The following is a 22,298-nucleotide window of genomic DNA, read 5'->3' on the forward strand; positions in this document are numbered from 1 at the left end:
ACGCCCACCTTCTATATCTACATACATACTCCACAAGCCACTGCATGGTGCATGGCAGAAGGTACCACTTACCACTACTAGTATTTTCCTTTCCTGATCCACTTGCAAACAGAGCACTGTACAAGCACTAAATTCTTTTATGTTATCTTCATGGTCCTTGTGTATTGTGTATTGAACAGAGGACCTAGAAATGATGGAGAGGCTATGTCCCGCCATAGCCCTCAGTGGTTCACGACCCCACAACAGGCCACAGCAGTCCACCCACCTCACCGCCACCCCACACTGAACCCAGGGTTATTGTGCAGAACCCCCCCCCCCCCCCCCCCCCACGCCTCACCCGGGGAATGTCTCATACCAGAAAAATGTAACCCCAATTGTTTGCGTGATGGAGTAATTATGGTGTACGCATATGTAGAGACAATGTTTCCACAGCAATCACCGACATAGTGTAACTGAGGCGGAATAAGGGGAACCAGCCCGCATTCGCCAAGGTAGATGGAAAGCCGCCTTAAAAACCATCCATAGGCTGGCCAGCACACCCAGCGATTTCGTGCCGGGGACCGGCACGCCTTCCCACTTGGAAAGCAGCGCGTTAGTCCGCGCAGCTAGCAAGACAGGCTTCCTAGTCCTTACACAAAATGTACATTTGCAGCAAAAGAATTGATCAGTAGTCAGCCTCCAACCCCAGACCTCTAAATTTCAACAACAGTGCCTCACAAAAAGAGTGACCTACTCCCTCCAAGGATTCCTATTGGAGCTCACAAAGCATTTCCATAATACTTGCGTGCTGATCGAAATCTAGCAGCACACCTCTGAACTGCTTCGATGTGTTCCTTTAATTCTTCCTGGTGGGGATCCCTAACATCGAGCGGTACTTGAGAATGGGTCACACTACCATTCTATATGCCATCTCCTTTATATATAAGCTACACTTTCGTAAAATTCTCCCGGTAAAACAGAGTGAAGCATTCATCTTCCAGACTACAAACCTGATGTAGTCATTCCATTTCATATTGCTTTGCCACATTATGCTTAGATATTAAATCGCTGTGACAGTGTCAAGCTGCACACACTACTAATGCAGTATTCAAACGTTACAGGTTGTTTTTCCAACTCATTTACATTAACTTACATCTTTCTTTAGATTTAGAACAAGCTGTGATTCATCACATCAACTACACATTTCTTCCAAGTCATCTTGTATACCCCAACAATCACTCAATGATGACATCTTCCTGTACACCACAGCATCATCAGCAAACAGGCATGCTAATGACCTTAGCGGTTGAGCGGAAAAAAAAGTGTGTCGCTGCTCACCCTCTCCATCAGAGCATTTATCACATTTCCCTGGGGCACTCCTGATGATACCATTGTCTCTGATGAACATTCTCTGTCAATGGCAACATAATGGGTTCTATCACTTATAATGTCTTTGAGCCACTCAAATATATGCAATTACGTAATCCTTTATCAACGATCTGCAGTACGGTACCGTGTCAAATGCTTTTCAGAAATCAAATAACATAGAATCTGCCTGCTGTCCTCCATCCATGGTTTTTAGGGTATGTGTGAGTACAGTGCAAGCTGAATTTCATATGAGCCATCCTTTCTGAGGCTGGCATATCTTTGGACAGAAGCTTTTCCGTCTCAAGAAAATTTATTATATTCAAACTCAGAATTTGTTCAAGAACTCTGCAGCAAACTGGTGTTAAGGATATAGGTTTTTAATTATATGAGTCAGCTCTTTTACCCTTCTTACATACAGGAGCCATCTGTACTTTTTTCCAGTCATTCGGGACTTCAAACCATGTGAGAGATTCGTCAACGCCATAGAGTACTCTCTAGAAAACCAAATCAGATACGTTTGGTTTTCACTCTACCTACTACTCATTTGGACTTGTTTCCCTGCCGTGACATCTCCATTGTCCACTTTCCTCTTATTATCTGTCTTTCTGTTCACATTCAGTGATCTGATGTAGATGACTGCCAAGTCGATAGGTCCAGTCTCGGCAGGTTCTTTAATCGTTTCTGACCTTTTGCCAAATCTCGGTCACAGTATATTTCCTTTTCCAAAGCTTTTGAGATGAAAGTTAATACTGAAATGTGTCGATATTTATGGCTTTCTTTAATTTGGCTGGAAAGATATTTTTTGAAAGTGGTGCATTACATAAATGCCAGAGTACAGTAACTATATCAAAAGAACATGTTTTTAATATCCTGATGCAAACGTTATCAAATCAATAAGAATTTTTGCTTTTAAAAAATGTAATTATTTGCCTGATTTCCTTTGAAGAAGCTGTAGCAGTCTCAAATAGACTGAACACTTGTGGTACTGATTGTTGTGTAGACTGCAAAGCTTTTTCTTTTGATGTGCTCTGTTGTACACTCCTGGAAATGGAAAAAAGAACACATTGACACCGGTGTGTCAGACCCACCATACTTGCTCCGGACACTGCGAGAGGGCTGTACAAGCAATGATCACACGCACGGCACAGCGGACACACCAGGAACCGCGGTGTTGGCCGTCGAATGGCGCTAGCTGCGCAGCATTTGTGCACCGCCGCCGTCAGTGTCAGCCAGTTTGCCGTGGCATACGGAGCTCCATCGCAGTCTTTAACACTGGTAGCATGCCGCGACAGCGTGGACGTGAACCGTATGTGCAGTTGACGGACTTTGAGCGAGGGCGTATAGTGGGCATGCGGGAGGCCGGGTGGACGTACCGCCGAATTGCTCAACACGTGGGGCGTGAGGTCTCCACAGTACATCGATGTTGTCGCCAGTGGTCGGCGGAAGGTGCCCGTGCCCGTCGACCTGGGACCGGACCGCAGCGACGCACGGATGCACGACAAGACCGTAGGATCATACGCAGTGCCGTAGGGGACCGCACCGCCACTTCCCAGCAAATTAGGGACACTGTTGCTCCTGGGGTATCGGCGAGGACCATTCGCAACCGTCTCCATGAAGCTGGGCTACGGTCCCGCACACCGTCAGGCCGTCTTCCGCTCACGCCCCAACATCGTGCAGCCCGCCTCCAGTGGTGTCGCGACAGGCGTGAATGGAGGGACGAATGGAGGGACGAATGGAGACGTGTCGTCTTCAGCGATGAGAGTCACTTCTGCCTTGGTGCCAATGATGGTCGTATGCGTGTTTGGTGCCGTGCAGGTGAGCGCCACAATCAGGACTGCATACGACCGAGGCACACAGGGCCAACACCCGGCATCATGGTGTGGGGAGCGATCTCCTACACTGGCCGTACACCACTGGTGATCGTCGAGGGGACACTGAATAGTGCAGGGTACATCCAAACCGTCATTTCTACCATTCCTAGACCGGCAAGGGAACTTGCTGTTCCAACAGGACAATGCACGTCCGCATGTATCCCGTGCCACCCAACGTGCTCTAGAAGGTGTAAGTCAACCACCCTGGCCAGCAAGATCTCCGGATCTGTCCCCCATTGAGCATGTTTGGGACTGGATGAAGCGTCGTCTCACGCAGTCTGCACGTCCAGCACGAACGCTGGTCCAACTGAGGCGCCAGGTGGAAATGGCATGGCACGCCGTTCCACAGGACTACATCCAGCATCTCTACGATCGTCTCCATGGGAGAATAGCAGCCTGCATTGCTGCGAAAGGTGGATATACACTGTACTAGTACCGACATTGTGCATGCTCTGTTGCCTGTGTCTATGTGCCTGTGGTTCTGTCAGTGTGATCATGTGATGTATCTGACCCCAGGAATGTGTCAATAAAGTTTCCCCTTCCTGGGACAATGAATTCACGGTGTTCTTATTTCAATTTCCAGGAGTGTATTTAGAACGTGACTGTTAAGAGAGACTTGCTATAGGTTTTTTTGTCTGCAACATCTGGTCATTACCTTTAATTACCAGACCATCTAGTTTTCTGAAAGACTTGTTTTGTTCCCATGCTAACTGCATTCCTTATTGTTTTAATTTAATTTCTACAATTATTGATCTCTAGCAAGACATGAAAGTTCTTTGATTTTTTCATAACTCTTCTCAACAGAGAACAATACACTATATAATATGAAACAAATGTCGACGTCTTCTCTCTCGTAATCTGCTACAAAGATGAGTGAAATAAGTGTTAGTGTAAGTAGTGTCGAAAAGTAGCTGAGATTGTTAAATTGAGCAAAGCTCCAGAGCCCTATGAGACTGTTTTAATGTTGAAAACAGCTTCCAAGATGACACTATGGGAAAAACTCTAGAGTACAAGTGGTTTGCTTCATTTAAAAATGACGGCATGTCAGTCAACCACAAAACTCATTCTGAATGTCCAGCAACTGCCCCCATCAACAAAAATATTGAAAAAATTCGACACCGTGTGCTCACAGACCATCCATCAACTGCCAGAGATTAGTGGGTTGTCTTGGAGCTCGGTTCAGCAAATTTTAATGGAAGATTTGGGAATGAAAAAGGTGGCTGCCAAGTTTGTTCCTCAGGTTCTGGTTGACAATCTAAAGAAATGCTTTGAAACAACAATTTGAAACTGATACACCTTTTCTGTCAAAGGACATTACTGGTGATGAGTCATTGTGCTATGGTTATGACTCAGAAACAAAACAACAGTCAAGCCAATGAAAAACATCATCATCACTCCGTCCAAAAAAATGTCGTCAAGTCAAATCAAATATTGAAACAATGCTGGTATGGTTTTTTGATGCCAAGAGTATGAATTCATTCAGAGTTTGTTCCCCCAGATCAGACCATCAATCAAATCTTCTATTTGGAAGTTTTAAGAAGACAGCGCAACAGTGTTCGTCAAAAAAGACCCGATTTGTGGCAAATGGGAGACTGGTTCTTTCACCACGACAATGCAGCTGCACACACAGCCACCTCTGTCCGATAAGTTTTGGCTAAAAAAGGCATGGTTATGCTGTACCCCGCACCTTACTCTCCCAACCTGCCTCTGTGAATCTTTTTCTTATTTCCATGCATGAAAGGACACGGATTTGACAACACTGAAGAAGTCCATAAAAAAAACACAAGGAAGGAGCTGTCAGCCATTTCTACAGATGACGACAAAAAATGTTTCGAACAGTGAAAGCACTGGTGGGACAAAAGTATTAGTTGTAATGTAGAGTATTTTGGCTTTGGCTTTGTAAACAATTTGAAAATATAGAGCTTTTAAAAAATAATTCCTTTTCTTTTTTAGGGTTCCCCCTCATATACTGAATTTCTGGCTGAGTTAGCCATTTTTATAACTATAATCTACTGTAGTTCCCTCGAACAAAAAACGGTGACCAGTAGTTGGAAGAAAGCACAGGTCACATCAGTTTACAAGAAGGGTAGTAGAAGTGATCCACAAAACTATCGTCCAGTATTCTTGACATCCATTTGTTCTAGAATCTTAGAACACGTTCTGAGCTAAAATATAATGAGGGATCTCAAACAGAATGACCTTCCGCATGCCAACGAACATGGATTCCAAAAATGTCAATCATACAAAAGACAACTTGCACTTTTCTCACATAACTATGAAATCCATGGATCGAGGCAGTCAGGTAGATGCAGTGTTTCTTGATTTTCAAAAAACATTCAACTCAGTACCACATCTACATTTACTGTGAAAAGTATGATCATATACGGTGCCAACTGAAATTTGTAACTGAATTGAGAATTTTTTGGTAGGGAGAATGCAGTAGCTTATCTTGGATGGAGAGGCATCATCATATTTATAATTAACTTTGGGTTTGCCCCAGAGAAGTGTGTTGGAACCATTGCTGTTTGTGTTGTATATTAATGATCTTGCAGACAATATTAATAGTAAGCTCAGACTTTTTGCAGATGATGCAATTATCTATAATGAAAGCTACATAAATGTTCAGTCAGATTTTGATAAGATTTCTAATTGGTGCAAAGACTGACAACTTGCTTTAACTGTTAAGAAATGTAAATATAGTATCCTAGACTATAGTATCAATGGTCATAGCTGGAATCGGCCAACTCTTACAAATACCTGAGATACTTTGTAGGGAAATGAAATGGAATGATCACATTGGCTCAGCCGTGGGTAAAAAGCAGGTGGTAGACTTGGGTTTATTGGTAGAATACTGCGGAAGTACAATCTGTCTACAAAGAAGGTTGCTTACAAATCACTTCTGCAATCCATTCTAGAAGACTGTTCAAGAGGGCTAACAGGGGATACGGAATGCATACATGGAATGGCAGCACAAATGGTTTGTTTGATCCTCGGGAGAGTGACATAGGGATACTGAACTGGTAGATTCTTCAAGATCGGTGTAAACTAACCTGAGAAAGTCTACTAACAAAATTTCAAGAACTGGCTTTAAATAATGACTCTAAGAATATACTACAACACCATGCGTATCACTCACATAGGTATGGTGATGATACAGTTAGATTAATTATGGGACACACAGCAGCATTCAAACAATCTTGCATCCTCTCCTCACTCCATACGTGAATGGAACCATAATAATTGGTACAATGGGACATACCCTCTGCCATTCACTTCAAAGTGGTTTGCAAATAATAGATGTAGATGTACATGTACTGTAAAGTATCAAAACTGGAGTTCTTACATTTCCATACATCATGTTCAACACACTCATATTTTCCTCAATATGTAAGTACCATTTTCCACCGTTTCTGTGATGGAATTCTTAATATCCTTTTGTTTTTCCATCTGTGAAATCACTACCTTATTTCCAGGGGCTGAATTGTTAATGAAATCACCAGAAATGTAGAAACATCACCTCACTAAACTCGCAAAGATGACAGCCGCCAGGTCCAGATACATCCAGGAATATTGTTCCTGCAGTTAGTGCTCACAAACAAGTGTCACACTGCCTACAATGTGATTACTGTGTCAACACTGTAGGGCTACTTCCATCTCTCATGCACTAGACAACTCAGTACTATGCACAAGACTGCAGCTTATCCACATAATTTTGCAATTATATGTAATATGGTGTTTTCCCAGCATATTTCTAACCAGTGGAATCCTTGAGTGTCTGCCCGGATAATGTCATGACTTCCCCATGATACTTCAGCAAGCTAGTATCTCACCACTGTCTGGGGCATCTCGAGATACATCTCCGCTGGTCATCAAGGCTCAATTCAAAGTGGCACTCATGACTGAAGACAATTCTGCTCCAGTCAGTGAGATTCCATGCCGAAGATGTGTGTGGAGATGCCATGGACAGAGGTGGGACACTAACCGAATTGTTGCCTGCTGTAGGACACAGCAACCATGAGTAGTGGTCTGGTGTGGCATTTCTTTTCAAAGCAGAACCCCTTTGGCTGTCATCTGTAGTAACCTTACAGCACAGTGGTATAATGACAATATTTCATGACTCATTTTGTTGCCCTTCATGGCAAGCCATCCTGGGCTTACATTTCAGCAAGTTAGTGCCTGCCCACACACAGTGACAGTTTCGTCTGCTCCCCCACGATGAGAGTTTCTGCTGCTTGTCTTCGTGCTTGCCACACGGTACCTCGGCCAGCAAGATTGTTGGATCTCTCCCCAAATGAGAATGTTTGGAGCATCATGAGCAAGGCCCTCCAACCAGCTTGGGATTTTGATGATCTAACATGCCAGTTGTGCAGAATTTGGTGCAATATCCCTCAGAAGGACATCAAATAACTGTATCTGTCAATACCAAGCCGAATAACTGCTTGCATAAAGACCAAAGGTGAAGCAATGCGTTATTGACTTGCTTATTTCATGAAGCTCTTTCTCTCGAATAAATCATCCAAAATTTTGTGTCGCAATCCATTCTGGATTTTCCATTTCTTCTTCCTATCTTTTTTGAAATTTTAATCATTTGCTCGTCTGTACGTGCACATCACATCTACCAATTTCCACTCCATTTGGATAACTCTTTTGTGGTTCCTTTTTTATGTTGGCTGTTACATCCTCCAACACTCTACTCCTGTCACTGTCCGTGTGCAGCAGCTGCAGTGAGTGGTGCATTGGTGGAGGTGACAAACCCCAACTGTGAAATGCAACCCTCAGTCTCCATGCTGTCAACAAAGAGTGCACACCCTACAGTGCAGCAACCTTCTGCTTTTTCTCTGCTTGGTGCAGGGACCCACACTCAACTAGTTGTAGGCCACTATCTTTGTTAATTAGACTGTCTTGGGCAGAGTTCCAATGGCCTCTTTGACCACACAACTCAGAAGGAGGCTGACTGCTTTAGTATCTTGCTTTTGTTGTAGTTTAGAATATGGCCAATTTTTATACTATGGTTCGCCATGCCTGATTTGGCAGTCTGGCCTAATTCAGTGCAGTGTCTATGTTCACAACACAACACCTCTCTTCTACTATGTGTAGAATTTCCCTAATGCATGCCTTGCTGCATTGAGAGAGGATTTCTTAGACTCCTGGTTTGCGAACTCCTACATCATCCTTTACTGAACCTAGTAGTGTCAAGGTATTAAGGTGTCGGTGAAATACACGTATGATGTTACGCCGTGCCAGCGCTTGATTTCTAAAATTTTAGATGCCGGAACGCACCTCTTCAACAATACAATGCCCTCCCCTACTCCAAAATCCATAAAAATTTAAAGTTATGATTTTTGAAAACTTGTAAGAAACCTTACAATCAGAAATAATTTTTAACAAAATACTATTCTGAAACGTAGGCTTTTAAGACATAATTGCTTACAGTTACAACAACAAAACTACAAGATTTTATACACAACAGGTGGTACCATCTGTCGCCATTGCAGTGTCACAGTATCTCATCACCCCATGCCTTTGTCCACTGCGTCATGTTCGTCATCCATTGTCTCATTCACTGGTGGCAGCAGAGCAGCAAATTATATGAGCAATTACGTTGCAATTTAATATAGGTCTACTATTTTAAATCTCCAGTGCAGACACGTTCCAGTGAGTTCAAAATCAGATTCCCTCTGATGTGCCAAAATGCCTTTCCAGCACATTCTGGCCAAAATTAAGCTCTGTGGAATACCATGATGATGCTGCCTTTTCTGATGATATTGTCAACAAATTGGAAGCATTTTACTGATTAGTGCTCCTTTGTGTCTTCTGGTATTATCAGGCTACTACTTGTCAATGCATACCTTGTCTGCTTGTTGATGCATTTATTCCATTGGAATGTTGTCTCCAGGTACTTCAGCTCAGTTGGAAGGCTGTTTTGGTCACAGATGGCCAAACAATAGATTAGGACAAAACCACAAGACTTGGGCAATATATTCCCTTCCGAGACTGTGTGGTCCACGACTCTCTAACCAACAAAAATAGCAGCCTTCAACTCGGCCAAGCGTGGAATCCTGCACTGAGCTGAGAAAAAGCGAAATGTCCCCAACACAGGGCAGCACCCAGCACTGACAGCACAGACTGGTGGCCACACTGTGCATCTGTATGTCGGCGCCGCTGCCACCACCTACACTCACAGCAACATTAGCAGATATATGGAGGAGATTGTGGCCAATATATATAGCATGCCAAACCAAGCAGTCATCAGCAACCAACAAATAGATGGCAACAACTGTGCTTGCTGAAATATCGAGGAGACCTTACGACGTGATCTGGGCAGGCACTCTAAAGTCTACAGCATAAATATAATGAACATTTAGATAAACTGAGTCAGCAGAAAAATGCTCCAACTGGAGGACAAAATAGGCGAATATGCTCCTGTTTAAAAAAGACTCTGACCAAAAAATGGGGTACCAGTTGCCTTATTCTACCTTCCTCAGCACATTTGAAAATTTTCCGAAAAATTTTGGGATGCAAACACAATCACGCTTTTTTCAACATCCAACTCACCTCTCACTCCACAAGTTCCCCTCACTGAAACTTGGTGACAGACACTATACCATTGTTTTGAGTCGCTCACACCCATCGACACCCACTTGCCCATTCTCTCTCATTCATTCATTAAGACCAACTGTCATTGTCTCATTGTGTCTCTCTAACTGTCACTGTCTCCCATCTCTCAGCCACAGTCGCCTTCATTCTGTCCTACTGTTACTGTCCCCTCTGACTGTCACTGTCTTGCCCTTTCTCTCTCTTACTGCTACTACCTCACTCATTCCTTCCCACTGCTGCCGTCTCTTCTCACTGCACTCTCTCTCCCTCATTGTCATGGACTCTGTTTCTCATTATCACTGGCTCTCATGCATTTACAACTTCTCCTTCTCTGTATTCCTCTCCCACTGGCACTATCTCCTTCACACTTTTCCCAGCTTTGTTCTGTCACTGTCAACTATGTTCCTCTGCCACGTTGTCCCTCCCTTTCTCTCACACTGCCATTGTGTCCATTGCGCTTTCTGTATCACAACCAACTAACTTTCAGCATTTATTATTTTTCCATCTCTCTCCCAGTTCCACTGTCTCCTACTCTCTCAGCATGAAAAAGTGTGAATATATTCAATTGTCAAAATTTTTGGGATAATTTTGAAACATGTTGAGGGAGGAATAATGAGGCAACTGGTACCCCGCTATCCAGTCAGAGTTTTTTTTAAATAGTAGCACATTCACCTTTTTTGTGTTCTGATAGAAGCATTTTCCTCCATGTTCCCTTCTTTTACCTCCACAGCATGGCATCTCACTCACATGAAAGGAACTTTACAGGTCAGTAAAATTTTGATAGTTTACTTACGTGAAACTGAAATAATGCAAACCTAATTTTAGACGTCAGACCAGATTTTACTTGGTCAAAAATTTTGCGTGGGCTTCAGTACTACAATATGCGGTTCCCAGAACCCTTCGAATGATAACTGAGACACTTTACAGCATAGTACTCTGGGCTACATCAGTTTAGAAACTTTGTTTTCATCTCACATTGGATTTTATAAGCAAACCTTTTTTGAACAAGTAGGATAACTGTGAATCTCTGTACCTCAGACACAGAAAAAGATATCAAGAAATTTTCAAGGTTGTTCAAGACCAGGATCTTAGGAATACATTATAAAAATTTGAGCAATTTGCAATGCATAGTTGTCTTGGTTTTGGTACCCAAAAACTATCCATGTTTTTGAGGTGTTTCTCAATACAGGATAAAGATAACTGAAAATGGGAAAATGGCATTTCTAGGCAAATTCCTTGAGAATATCCCATTGAGCAATTTACTCCAGTTAGTCATTTCAATACCTAATGAAAAATGCTTTTTCCAGGTTTTCTAGGAACCACCTGTGAACTAAGTGGTGCCTCCATAAGACCTATTAAGCACACTGTAGACCACATATAATGCAAAAAGAACGAACAGTTTGCTCTATTTGCTTAAGCTGGAGCAAATGCATAATATTACAACTTTGACCCTGTACTGCAGGACAGTTTCAGTAAGACAGTCCTTTTATTGGGTATACAAATGATCCCTAGCCCAAGGACTATCCAAATCGTTTGACTGTACCTTCCTATCACTAATAGCACTCAAGGAACAAGCCCCAAGAAAATCCTCTTTTTACACACGGCATTTTGGAACGCGTCGGTAATGCGCGCCGTCGCACACGCACTGACTAGAATTAACGTACCGGCATTCGTCCTCGAGGTTGGCGAGCTCCGCAGACGCGGCCGCGAGCCTCTGTCGTGCACGTAGGTAGCTGACGAGCAGCGTGTAGAGGGGGTGCTGCTGCAGCCGCCCCCCACCTCCCCGTAGCTGTGCGTCCACAAATTCGGCAGCCACGTCCTCCGTCGCCTCCAGTTCTGGGTTGGTGCACAGGGCGACCAACTGCGCCTCCGTGAAGGGACGCACTTCTGGAGGAGCGTGCTGAGGCACCTCAGACTCTGGAGGAGCTGATGCCACCACTGGCTGCGGTTCCGGCTGCTGTATTGCTTCTTTCTGGAAAGATGCAATACTGCTTCAAGCTGTGGCTAACATGCTATTAGATGTGTACAACTGAAAATGCAGAGCGAGACAGGGATGCCATTTTATAATTTGGAAGTAGGTAACCTTGGTGTTTTGAAGCAATTTCGTCACTCAATGAAGGCAAGCCTTTCAGTCCTGGCTGCATACTAATTATGTTCCCTCCAGAGTAAATTGATGAAAGGCTCCATTTTTAGGGTTCCATACCTCAGTCGGTAAAAACAGAACCCTTACATGGTCACTTACTTGTCTGTCTGCCTGTTGTTGTTGTTGTTGTTGTTGTTGTTGTTGTCGTGGTCTTCAGTCCAGAGACTGGTTTGATGCAGCTCTCCATGCTACTCTATCCTGTGCAAACTTCTTTCTCTCCCAGTATCTACTGCAACCTACATCCTTCTGAATCTGTTTAGTGTATTCATCTCTTGGTCTCCCTCTGTGATTTTTACCCTCCACGCTGCCCTCCAATACTAAATTGGTGATCCCTCGACGCCTCAGAATATGCCCTACCAACCGATCCCTTCTTCTGATCAAGTTGTGCCACAAATTTCTCTTCTCTCCAATTCTATTCAATACCTCCTCATTTGTTATGTGATCTACCCATCTAATCTTCAGCATTCATCTGTAGCACCACATATCGAAAACTTTCATTCTCTTCTTCTCTAAACTATTTGTCGTCCATGTTTCACTTCCATACATGGCTACACTCCATACAAATACTTTCAGAAACAACTTCCCGACACTTAAATCTATACTCAATGTTAACAAATTTCTTTTCTTCAGAAATGCTTTCCTTGCCACTGCCAATCTGCATTTTATATTCTCTCTACTTCGACCATCATCAGTTATTTTGATCCCCAAATAGCAGAACTCCTTTACTACTTTAAGTGTCTCATTTCCTAATCTAATTCCCTCAGCATCACCCAACTTAATTCGACTACATTCCATTATCCTCGTTTTGCTTTTGTTGATGTTCATTTTATATCCTCCTTTCAAGACACTGCCCATTCCGTTCAGCTGCTCTTCCAGATACTTTGCTGTCTCTGACAGAATTACAATGTCATCGGCGAACCTCAAAGTTTTTGTTTCTTCTCCATGGATTTTAATACCTACTCCGAATTTCTTTTTTGTTTCCTTTACTGCTTGCTCAATATACAGATTGAATAACATCGGGGAGAGGCTACAACCCTGTCTCACTCCCTTCCCAACCACTGCTTCCCTTTCGTGCCCCTCGACTCTTATAACTGCCATCTGGTTTCTGTACAAATTGTAAATAGCCTTTCGCTCCCTGTATTTTACCCCTGCCACCTTCAGAATGTGAAAGAGAGTATTCCAGTCAACATTGTCAAAAGCTTTCTCTTAGTCTACAAATGATAGAAATGTAGGTTTGCCTTTCCTTAATCTATCTTCTAAAATAAGTCGTAGGGTCAGTATTGCCTCACGTGTTCCAACATTTCTACGGAATCCAAACTGATCTTCGCCTAGGTCGGCTTCTACCAGTTTTTCCATTCATCTGTAAAGAATTCGGGTTAGTATTTTGCAGCAGTGGCTTATTAAACTAATAGTTCGGTAATTTTCACATCTGTCAACACCTGCTTTCTTTGGGATTGGAATTATTATATTCTTCTTGAAGTCTGAGGGCATTTCGCCTGTCTCATATATCTTGCTCACCAGATGGTAGAGTTTTGTCAGGACTTGCTCTCCCAAGGCTGTCAGCAGTTCTAATGGAATGTTGTCTACTCACAGGGCCTTGTTTCGATTCAGGTCTTTCAGTGCTCTGTCAAACTCTTCATGCAGTATAATATCTCCCATTTCATCTTCATCTACATTCTCTTCCATTTCCACAATATTGTATTTAAGAACATCGCCCTTGTATAGACCTCTATATACTGCTTCCAACTTCCTGCTTTCCCTTCTTTACTTAGAACTGGGTTTCCATATGAGCTCTTGACATTCATGCAAGTCGTTCTCTTTTCTCCAAAAGTCTCTTTAATTTTCTTGTAGGCAGTCTTACCCCTACTGAGATAAGCCTCTACATACTTACATTTGTCCTCTAGCCATCCCTGCTTAGCCATTTTGCACCTCCTGTCGATCTCATTTTTGAGAAGTTTGTATTCTGTTAATACTCATTTTTCTCCGGAGCTGGGAGATGCATCATGTCGGAATTTATGCCACATACTATGGTCTACTGTCCCTTGACAGTGTAAAATCTTTAAGCTTCCAAGTCAATGCAACCCAAACATATGGCCATTTACATCACGTATTTTGATATTCGCAAATTCACTTATCAAAACCTTTAGGGTACTATCTGTTGACCTAGAATTGTGAAATTTGGCAAGGCACAAGGTTTTACAATGCAAATAAAGGGAAAAATGTACATGATCTAGTCTCTCCTTGAGCCAGCAGCGATTATGGATTAAGACTCAAAGGAGTTACAGACACTGGCTGCAAGTGAGCATTAATTGAAATTTGTGTCAGACCTGGATTCAAACCGGGGTCTCCTGTTTATTAAGCAGATGCTCTGACTGCTAAGCCACCCAGGCATAGTGGTCATTGCAACTGTATGGACTTTGCTAGCACACCTCACATCAGACCCAAATCCTAAAATTATCTTCACACTACTGAAGTAGTGTCCTTTGCCCATTATGTTCATTACTCACAGCATTTTGCCAGTTACCATGAGAATTTGAACTCTTTAACAAAGAAAGTCTTCATTGTGCAAAATTGTATTGTACGAATTATATGTTGTGTTCCCCACAGTCGTCTTGTAGACATCTGTTTAAGGAGTTGGGCAGTCTGACTACTGCTTCACAGTATATTTATTCCCTTATGAAGTTTATTGTAAATAATCCACTGCAGCTTGAATGTACAAAATTACTACACAAAGTCTGTCATTAGCACAGCAGGGAGTGGACAATGCCACTGCTAAAATTTTTGATGACTTAGCCAGGGATATAGAATGTCTGATGGACAGCAAAGTAAAATTTGAAAACAAACTGAAGAAGTTCCTCCTTTATAACTCCTCCTGCTCTGCAGAAGAATTTCTATTATTGTAATTTCTAATAGGTGATGGGTAGGAATTAGCAACTCACATCTCTATATTTAATAATAATAATTATAATAAGACAAACAAAACTTATAAATGTTCAGCTTGTAATCATATTTACAAACTGTGATGTGAATGTAAAATGACTCTTTCCACACCATTACGATTTTTTGTGTAAATGATCCAAGGAAGATAGCTTACCACCACAACCTACATTTAAAAAATAACATAGAAGCAAAATAAATACTCTTAGTGATCTGTCCTACTTCTGGTTGTGCATGCTATCACATACCACATCATCATTATGCCATGGTACAAAGCTGAAATCAGTACCTTCAACAGATCCCCTACCACACCATCAATAAGTGAGTAGGAAACATGTGAAAAATATGGAGAACCTTTGACACCACTTTTCACTGCACCGTAAGAACACGTGTTCAAACAAACATTTACTCCTAAAAACAGGCGTTTTCAGACTCACAAAAAATGCAAAGAACTGTTTAAATTGTTTTGATGTATTTCACACACTAACAGTGTACTTTGCATCACAGTAGTTGCAGCTACACACATAACTGTGAGTTTTGTGGAGATCTGGCCGAGCCACGGCCAGTTGGAGTAAATACTGCTGTGAGTAATGTTAGCAGCTGCTGACTGAAATGAAATCTCATGTGGGGCAGTACCGGTGAGAGATGGGAATGTACTAGACCTGGCCTACAGATTAATGGGAGAGGTTGACTAAGCTTCTTGCACATAATACCGGGGGATCAAAAAGTCAGTATAAATTTGGAAACTTAATAAACCACGGAATAATGTAGATAGAGAGGTAAAAATTGACACACATGCTTGGAATGACATGGGGTTTTATTAGAACCACCCCATATTGCTAGACGTGTGAAAGATCTCTTGCGTGTGTCTTTTGGTGATGATCGTGTGCTCAGCCGCCACTTTCGTCATGCTTGGCCTCCCAGGTCCCCAGACCTCAGTCCATGCGATTATTGGCTCTGGGGTTACCTGAAGTCGCAAGTGTATCGTGATCGACCAACATCTCTAGGGATGCTGAAAGACAACATCCAACGCCAATGCCTCACCGTAACTCTGGACGTGCTTTATAGTGCTGTTCACAACATTATTCCTCGGCTACAGCTATTGTTGAGGAATGATGGTGGACATATTGAGCATTTCCTGTAAAGAACATCGTCTTTGCTTTGTCTTACTTTGTTATGCTAATTATTGCTATTCTGATCAGATGAAGCGCCATCTGTCAACATATTTTGAACTTTTGTATTTTTTTGGTTCTAATAAAACACCATGTCATTCCAAGCATGTGTGTCAATTTGTACCTTTCTATCTACATTATTCCGTGATTTATTCAGTTTTCAAATTTATACTGACTTTTTGATCACCCGGTATATGGGGGCTACCATCACACATAGCAGAGGTTACTGGTGTCAGAGGGGGCACCTTTTTTACGTTGGAATAAGGATCCAGGCACTGCGTTTTGGAAGAGGTAAAAATAACAGAAGAGCTCCACAAAATTCTTAATAATGCACAGAAAAGTAAGGGTAGCTTGTTCCATCACAATGTAGGAGCACTGAGTAATAAGGTATAAGAGCTTCTTGTCTTTTTGGAAAATTTAGAGAGCTGTGAAAAGGTAGAGGTCCTGTGCTAGTCTGAGCACCACAGAACCACAGCGTTAGGTAAGTTACATATAAAAATTTTACTATTCCAAGTTACTCATGCAGAAATAATGCAGGAAAAGGAGGAGCTGTTACACACATTAAGACAGAACACAAGTTCGGCAGCATTGAGACAAGTAGGTTTTGTAGTGATCAGCACATAGAAATGTGTGGTTGTGAATTAATGCTGAAAAATAGTTCACTTTTAATTGTAACTGTATATAGATCCCCACTTGAAAATTTTGAACTGTTTATGAGGAATCTGGATTCCTTACTGTGGGATCTGTCAGACAGCAGCAAACAGTTAACAGTCTGTGGTGATTTGAATGTAGATTTTCTACACAATTCTGATAGGACAAATGATCTGGAAATCTCATTTGGGTCCTAAAATTTGGTCTCTCCAACAGGGGTGGATAAAAACAGAAGGACCCTAAATGATAATGTTTTCTTTGATGATGCTCAATGTAAGACAATAACTATTTACCCAGCAACAAATGCTCTCTCTGTTCATGACGCACAGTTAATTAGGAGAAATAACATAGCACCTTACAGCACGCATACTCTTCAGTGGAAATCAGTTAGAATAATTAATGATTCCACAACAAATGTTTTTAAGAACAGCTAACAGGAGATAACATGGGACATAATTTATAATGAAACAAATGCCAACATAAAATTTAGTGTATTCCCTGATAACTTCATATCATTATTTGAAAACAGCTTTCCACATAAGCTAATCAGAACAGACACTAAACAGCCATGTAAAAAACCATAGATCACTTAGAGAGATTGGAGTATCTCGTGAATGGAAAAAGGAAATTTATCTTTTGGCAAGAACAAGTAGGGATCCTGCAGAAGTTGCACAACACAAAAACTGCTCGAAATTAGTAAGGAAGGTTATTAAAAAAATCAAAGACCATGCACATACTGTCATAAATCAGTACTTCCAACTACACACTTAAGACTATATGGAATGGTAAGACGAGAGATAGGACAACCAGCAATAGGACAAGATAGCATCACCACTGAACTGAATGGAAAGGCTTTAAATTATGAGTCACAGATAGCAAATGCATTTAATAAACATTTCTTAAATACAGGAGAAAACATGGGGATGAACAGTTCAGGAGCAAAATCACAGCAGTGTGTTCAAAATGTAACTTTCATAAAATTCAGTCATATGAATGTATCATCAACTTCTTCTTCTGAAATCATTAAAATTATACATTCTCTCAAATATGAAAGCTCTTCTGGTTTTGATGGTGTTTCCAAAAATTTGTTCCCATGTAATAAGCCCTGTCTTTTCTGAAATATGTACTGCATCACTAACTCAAGGCATTTTTCCAGAGAGATTGAGATATGCCATTGTTAAACCCCTCTTTAAGAAAGGTGATAACAGAGATATCAATAAATACCAAGGCTTTTTGCCACTGACAACATTCTCCAAAATTTTTCAGATGATGATGTATTCTAGAATAGTATCTCACCTAAACAACAATAGTATCTTTAGCAGATCAGATTTCAGGATTGCTCTACTGAAAATGTCATAAAATGCCATTAAAAATTCATTCACCAGATTTTACAAGCATTAAATAATAAAATAATGCCAATTGGTATTTTGGGTCAATGGAAGCATCCGATTCCACCCATCTGCTTTGACCCATGGCGTAAGGGTGTTATGTTGTGTGACGTCATTAAGGCGCGGAGTTTATGAGTTTGTTGTGTTTGATCCCTCTGTGTGTGTGTGTGTGTGTGTGTGTGTGTGTGTGTGTGTGTGTGTGTGTGTGTGTTTTGTGGTTTTGTTATTCATAGTTGTAGGTGTTGGGTTTTTTCATATCAATAGCTATGGTTGACATATACAGGTCAAGGGAAATTACCAGTACAAATTTTCGTAGTTTTGTGTGCAGGTATTGGTGTTTTGGAATGGTCAGCTGTGATCAAGGGAAATGTCTGATTCCATTTTCCATAGTTTTTGCTGTAGGCGTTGTTGTTTTGGTATTGACAGCTGCGGTTGACCTATGTAGGTCAAGGGAAGTGTCTGATTCCTGTAGATTTTGTGAATAATTTTTTTTTTTTTTTTTACTGTTATATTTAGCTTGTACCCTCCCTAAAACCCCCAGTATCCTGCGGTTGTCCCGTTAGTTTCATTGTATTTTAGGAGCGAGGTGTTATTGTCTTATTTACACATATTTTCGTGTTTGTTGCCATATGTATGTAGTGACATCATGGAGCCATATTGGAGACGCTTACACAAGCCATTTCCGCCATTTTGATGACATCATGGGTCATAGCAGACGGGTGGAATCGGACACTTCCGTAATCCCGGTACTTTTTGCGACCTCTCTAAGGCATCTGGCTGTGTGGATCATAGTACTCTCCTAGAGAAATTGATGTTTTATGGGACTGATGGTATAGCCAACCAACGGATAATGTCATATCTAAGCAAAAGAATCAGTGACTGGTTTTCTGCGGATGTTCTCACCTTCAGTTTTAAAAAGACACATTATATTCAGCTCTGCACACTACACCAGTGATAAGTGTAACACTTTGTGAGGAAATAATAAATAGAGGAGAGACTTCAAAATTCAGAGGGGTCGATGTTGATGAGAATTTAAATTGGTGGGGGGGAATTGGAACTCCTAAGACAACTAAGAATCATTGCATATCTTGGGGAGAGACAAATCAGTAAGCTGACATATTTTAAATATTTTCATTCAATAATGTCATATGTCTGGGGTTACTCATCTTTAAGAAAGAAAGTCTTCATTGTGCAAAAACGTGCTGACCAATGATTGTCTTGTAGACACCTCTTTAAGGGCATTCTGATTACTGCTTCGCAGTATTTTTATACACTCATTAAGTTTGTTGTAAATAATCCACTACGGTTCAAAATGAACAATGAGCTACATAATTACAATACAAGAAGGAAAAATTACATTCATTACTCCACATTAATGTTGTCTTTACCACAATGCTGCAATGAAAATTTTTGAGCACTTACCCACTGATATAAAATGCTTGACAGACAGTAAAGTAAAATTTGATAAACTGAGAAAATTTCTCCTTGACAACTACTCATGTTCTGTAATGCGTAAAAGGAAGTGCATTGGAATTGCTAATTCACATGTGTATCTTTTTTCTTTTTGCATTAAAAAAATCTTAGAAATGTTGAGAATGTAACCCTATGTACAAATTTGTGATGTGAATGTAAAATGACTCATTCCACATCATTACAATCTATCATGCAAAATGACCCATGGAAAATGTAACAAACTGAGCAACTGTGGTAAGTAACTAGGATATATTACATTTCTCCCCTTTTAGACAGTTTTCCTGCAATGTTTTTAAAGTGTAAATAAAATAATGAAGTATCGCAGAGTAGTTCTTTCCCTTTGAAAGGCAAACTATATACTTGAAACAGTTCAGTGTGGAATGAGGAAACACTAATTTTTAAATATGACACTGTCTTTACAATAACAACTATGAAAAAAATTTGTAGGGCCTATTTAAAAAAAAAAACAACAACTTGGTAACTGCTAAAAGTTAATGTATTGGACACCCCTTGCAATTATCAATATGGCACTGATGTAAACATTAGGCTTCACTACTGGTCAATTTGTTACCACAACCAGATTTTCTGCTTTCACATTAGTTCACTTACAACGAAACTGTCGCCTTCAAACCTAACCTACAGCTTGGGCTGCACTATCGATCAGTCTGTTACCACAACCAATATTTCAGATGTCCAATACATAACTTTATCCTCATAACTTAATTACATGGAAAGGTGCAGGCAAAAACTAGAAATAGAAGTGTGTGGAGTGAAGAGAAATCATTGTGAAACACAGTCATTATTCGTGATTAACTTCTTGACTTCACAGTCATCTTATAGATCTAAGCACCCAATAAGCTCACCTTTGTTACAGCATTTGCTGGAGGTTCCTCAAGGCGCTCTGTTGTGTGTAAAGGCGATTCCAGTTTAGTATCCTGCTCATTCTTATCAGGACTCACTCTCAGGTGGTATGAGTGCATTTCCTTCATTTCTGTGCCATTCGACACCTTGTCCAACATCGTATCACCTTCCTGAAAGGGCATCGGTTCACTGTCTGACAGTTCAATACAAACATCCGTTGTGGAAACAGCACACTCCGCTGTACTTCCAGAACTAGCCTTTTCTCTTTCCTTCTTATAATTTCGAGGCAGATCGTCTGCTTCCTCCGCTGCTTCCACGTCCTCCTGACTCGCATTAAATATTTCACTTTCAATGTTTGATATGTTCTGAGCTTCAATACAAGAGTCTGCATTCTGTGATTCTTTTGAAGATGATGCATGGTTCGCAGGTCTGGACTGGGCGTCGTAATCGAAGTCTTCCAATTTGGGGCATTCCGGAATGTCAGTCTCTAAAAAGTCCTCTTCAATTCTCTTGGTTTGTTTCTTTTTCACCTGAAATTACCCATTAGAAAAATCAATGTTATGAGAACACAATTGTTCCGGACAGTTGACACAAATCTACATAAACGAAATAAGATCAAGGAATGAACGGTTTAAAATGAGAACAGACGTTACATATGACTCTATCGTGAGCTGAGTATCAATATTTACGAACGGCATCCATGTCAACAATACCGGAATGTTTACAATGATAAACCTCTCGATATTGAGGCTAATTCTGATTTCGACACGGAGTTAAGAACAAAGAAACGTCAATTTGTAGAAAAAACTGTAAAACTAGAACGTAAAATTATTTAGTTTCACTCACTGGCTTTGGTTTTTGTTTCTCCATTGTCTTAAACGTTGGGATCCAATCACTTGGCAAAAATTAGAAGAGCCTCACACGAAATTCTTCGTATTATTCACTATGCTTTACCATTTTTGGCACTGCATGATTAAATCGAGTACCGCAATATAAGCGGGCACTTAACAATAATTTCAACCATCAACACTTCCCTTCGCAACAGGATTCACCATAACACTCCACAAGCAGCAGCTAACAGCTGCAGACTGGCGGCCATTATTCTTGTGACGTTTCTTCTCAATACAACGAATGGCAACACTGACTGTCAAATGTAAATATAGAACACTTTAATTACAGCTGCAAGTGCAATAGAAGAAGCGTATTAGGCGTGCACAATGCCTACCCGTATCTGAAAATTTGCGGAGTTACCTTAACTGTACAACAGTTTCCTTTGTCTATCGCTCTTTGTATACGTTATCGATGTTTCCAACTGCGTAGGCGACTATGTGCTGGCTTTATTGACGTTTTCTAGCTCTGACGTTCGTCAACTCATAGTACGTACTAGACATAGTACACAACAGAACAGTACAGTACAGTAGCTAAGCCAGCAACTGCGCGCTATGTCGCTGTGTAGAATACGGCCCTAATAGTTCTGTCAAAACCATATAACTTGCCGCGTCTTATACAAATCAAGAGTCAAAACTTAGCCTTATCAAGAAACAGCGCAGACAGTAGTGGGATAGGTCTACAACTGATTCCCAGCAATACATTTCCTCATGAGCTAGAACACTGTTCAGTTTTATTTCGTAGAAAAAAACAAACTGAATAGTTAAGTTTTTGCTATGTGTTTCATCTGGCATCACTCACATAAGCACAAGAAAAGAACTTTACAGCAGTCACTTTTAGTCAGTTATTGGGTAATGTTCTAGGGAAAGTCAGCCAACAAAAGAGTTATAATGCTTCAAAAGAAAATCACCAGAAACGTGTGCAATCCAACAAACAGATTCATGCCATAAGTTACGGTATTTTAGGAAAC

At 41.0% G+C, this 22,298-nt stretch overlaps 1 protein-coding gene across 1 annotated transcript in view; it reads right to left on the reverse strand.

The window, feature by feature from the left end:
- Window positions 1–21,519, reverse strand: part of LOC124552329 (ectopic P granules protein 5 homolog) — a 358,669-nt gene extending 337,150 nt beyond the window's left edge. The window contains exons 1-3 of the mRNA XM_047126600.1: window positions 21,287–21,519; window positions 20,443–20,970; window positions 11,480–11,787 (exon numbers count right to left, since the gene is read on the reverse strand). Coding sequence (XP_046982556.1) covers window positions 11,480–11,787; window positions 20,443–20,970; window positions 21,287–21,310 — 860 coding nt within the window. The 5' untranslated portion in view covers window positions 21,311–21,519. The remainder of the gene's footprint in view (window positions 1–11,479; window positions 11,788–20,442; window positions 20,971–21,286) is intronic.
- Window positions 21,520–22,298: the final 779 nt, after the last annotated feature.

This window comes from Schistocerca americana, chromosome 10 (genome assembly GCF_021461395.2).
Source record: "Schistocerca americana isolate TAMUIC-IGC-003095 chromosome 10, iqSchAmer2.1, whole genome shotgun sequence".
NCBI classification, from domain to species: Eukaryota; Metazoa; Arthropoda; class Insecta; order Orthoptera; family Acrididae; genus Schistocerca; species Schistocerca americana.